This window comes from Euprymna scolopes, chromosome 36 (genome assembly GCF_053919585.1).
Source record: "Euprymna scolopes isolate OS-2025 chromosome 36, ASM5391958v1, whole genome shotgun sequence".
NCBI classification, from domain to species: Eukaryota; Metazoa; Mollusca; class Cephalopoda; order Sepiida; family Sepiolidae; genus Euprymna; species Euprymna scolopes.
In genome coordinates, this window is record NC_136517.1 from 18,496,744 (window position 1) to 18,499,243 (window position 2,500).

General features: G+C 37.2%; 1 protein-coding gene across 1 annotated transcript in view; it reads left to right on the forward strand.

The window, feature by feature from the left end:
• The window catches only part of LOC145260216 (lithocholate 6-beta-hydroxylase-like), a 69,515-nt gene that overhangs the window by 27,946 nt on the left and 39,069 nt on the right, over positions 1 to 2,500 (forward strand). The window contains exon 5 of the mRNA XM_080118041.1: positions 1,231 to 1,347. Coding sequence (XP_079974167.1) covers positions 1,231 to 1,347 — 117 coding nt within the window. The remainder of the gene's footprint in view (positions 1 to 1,230; positions 1,348 to 2,500) is intronic.

The following is a 2,500-nucleotide window of genomic DNA, read 5'->3' on the forward strand; positions in this document are numbered from 1 at the left end:
ACAAAACAAAAAAACACAAGTCTCATACTAGGAATACCAGCTTCAATCACGGACACTTATTCAGTAAGGCGACTCTCCTGATTATTACTCAAATACAGTAGCAATGCCCACTGAGCTACTTCAAACGAATATCACTTTTAAAGGACATATCAGATTCATGTACCATAAAACAAAGCAATCGAACCAAAATGGTGGCCAAAACCTGGTTCAACATGCAGAGTCCACTCACTAGAATGAAACTACTCAGACAATCATGAAGGAACAATCCTGGTTGCCCTGTAGGAGCTTGAGAGTTTAGTCTACCCTGGAATTTCGTCAATAGTTGATGGGATGTGAAATAACTCAAACCACTTTTGTAGTACTTTTTAAAGAGCCGTCATTGTTGACTCTGCATGCATTGAGGAACGTGAGAGGAAATTTGCCATCACAATCAGTATACTAATGACAATGCTTCCTTCTTTACGAGCCCATAGAGGAAACATACTATTCAAAAAGACGTATCACTCAACACCTATACTTCAGAATCATCTCAGAGGTGCCTTACATGTTGGAGATGTTTTAAAGCTTGGATCAGAGTGACAAGCCATCTTTGGACCCACAAAACAAGTCCATGATCACAATCATATTCACAAGCAATAGACGAAGATCGCAACCAATATACTAATGACAAAAGGCATAATATAATAGGTTGCATGGCAAAATGATGTTTCTATTGGTTTGTCTCAGAGTATGCTGTCATCGATGCATACTGTTTTCTGATCCATATCGTTGGTTGGGAGTTCTCACATTGGTTAGATTCTGTGAGAAGTTTTCACATACTTTCCAGATCATAATATCTTGGATTCGCAAGGGGGAGATGCCCCCACCCCCACATTAAAAAAAAAAAAAAGCGATGCCAATTTTGCAAGTATCCTTTTAGATTGACTACGTTAAATTTGAACAGTTTACACTTCCAGTTACGTCATGGCGTAGGGGTAAGACGTCAGATTTTCTTTCACTTTCTTTTCCGCCTTTGCGTCATGGGTTTAAGCCTGCCTACTACCACTTTTATTTTTTTTGCTCAACACACACTTACAAACACCCAAGCAACACCAGGTACCTAGGCTAGTCTCTTATATATAATGAAGCAATCATTTTTGATGTTTGAATTTGAAAAAATTCTTGGAGAAATGTGACATAGTTTTGGTTACAGACTCCAACTCTACATTATCATAATATTTTTTTTTTCAGAGACTCCAACCAGGGGATGAATTGACCTTTTCAATGTTACTGTTTGCTCATGGTAGTGAATGGAAATTTTTGCGGACTATGTTATCCCCAAGCTTTACCGCCAAAAAGATACGAGGGGTAAGTATGGTGTTTAGAACCAGAGTTCAGGAGTATGTTGAAAAAACACTGACTCAGACTCTTTCACAAATGCAGGACTAGAAGAAAGACAAATGAATTTAAATTTGTTAATTTAGAAATGGAAGTGGTTGTAAAAATATAAATTATGAACTCATCACCCACCCACCCTTAGTTATAAGTGAAATTGTAGTGTATATTAGACTCTGAAGCCTTGGTATAGCAATTAACCTAGGAGAAGGAAACCTCTGAAATAATACTACTTTGCTTTATTTCTGGACATAATCTATTCCTCATTGCCTCTGGATGTAGCAATGACAGATCAAAATAGATGTGGTTAGTGATTGTGCAATCCTTGCTTCATTAAAACCTAAACAGCAAGTTAGGTCACATTTCAGGTTGTATCCAATGTGTGATAGTACTTGTTAAGGTTCCATCTAAGAGTTAAAAAGAATCGATCATTTTCAAACTAATAAATATATTGCAAAATAAAACTTGAAGCATAAATATTTTCCCCCCAAAATGCCATAAAAACTCATATCAAAACAAAATGCCATAAAAACTCATATCAAAACAAAAGCTCCACAAGAATCTGAACATGTCATAGCTATTCAGCAACGTTGTGAACTTTGCAAAGTTATCCAGTAAACGTTATAAAATGGGCAGGGCTTTCTAACAAGCATTACGAACTCAGCAAAGCAAACCAGCTAGTGTTATAAACTTAGCAGGGCTATCCAGCAAGCATTATGAACTTGGCAAAACTGTCCAACAAGAACTATAAACTTGACAGAGCTATGCAGCAAATATTATAAATTCGGCAAAGCTATCCAGTAAGTATTATTAAATTGGCAAAACAATTCAGCAAGCATTATGAACTTGGCAGAGCTATCTAGCAAACGTTATGAACTTGGTAGAGCTAGCAAGCAAGCAATATTAAATTGGCAAAACTATCAACAGGGTAAAGCTATCCAGCAAGTCTTATGACGTGGGAAATGCTATCCTGCAAAGGTTATGAACTAAGCAGAGCTATTCACCAAGCGTTATGAACTTGGCAAAGCCATCCAGCAAGCTTTATGAACTTGACAGAGTAATCGAACAATTGTTATAAACTGGGCAGAGCTACAAAACTTTTCACCCCCCTTCGTCACTGCTAATT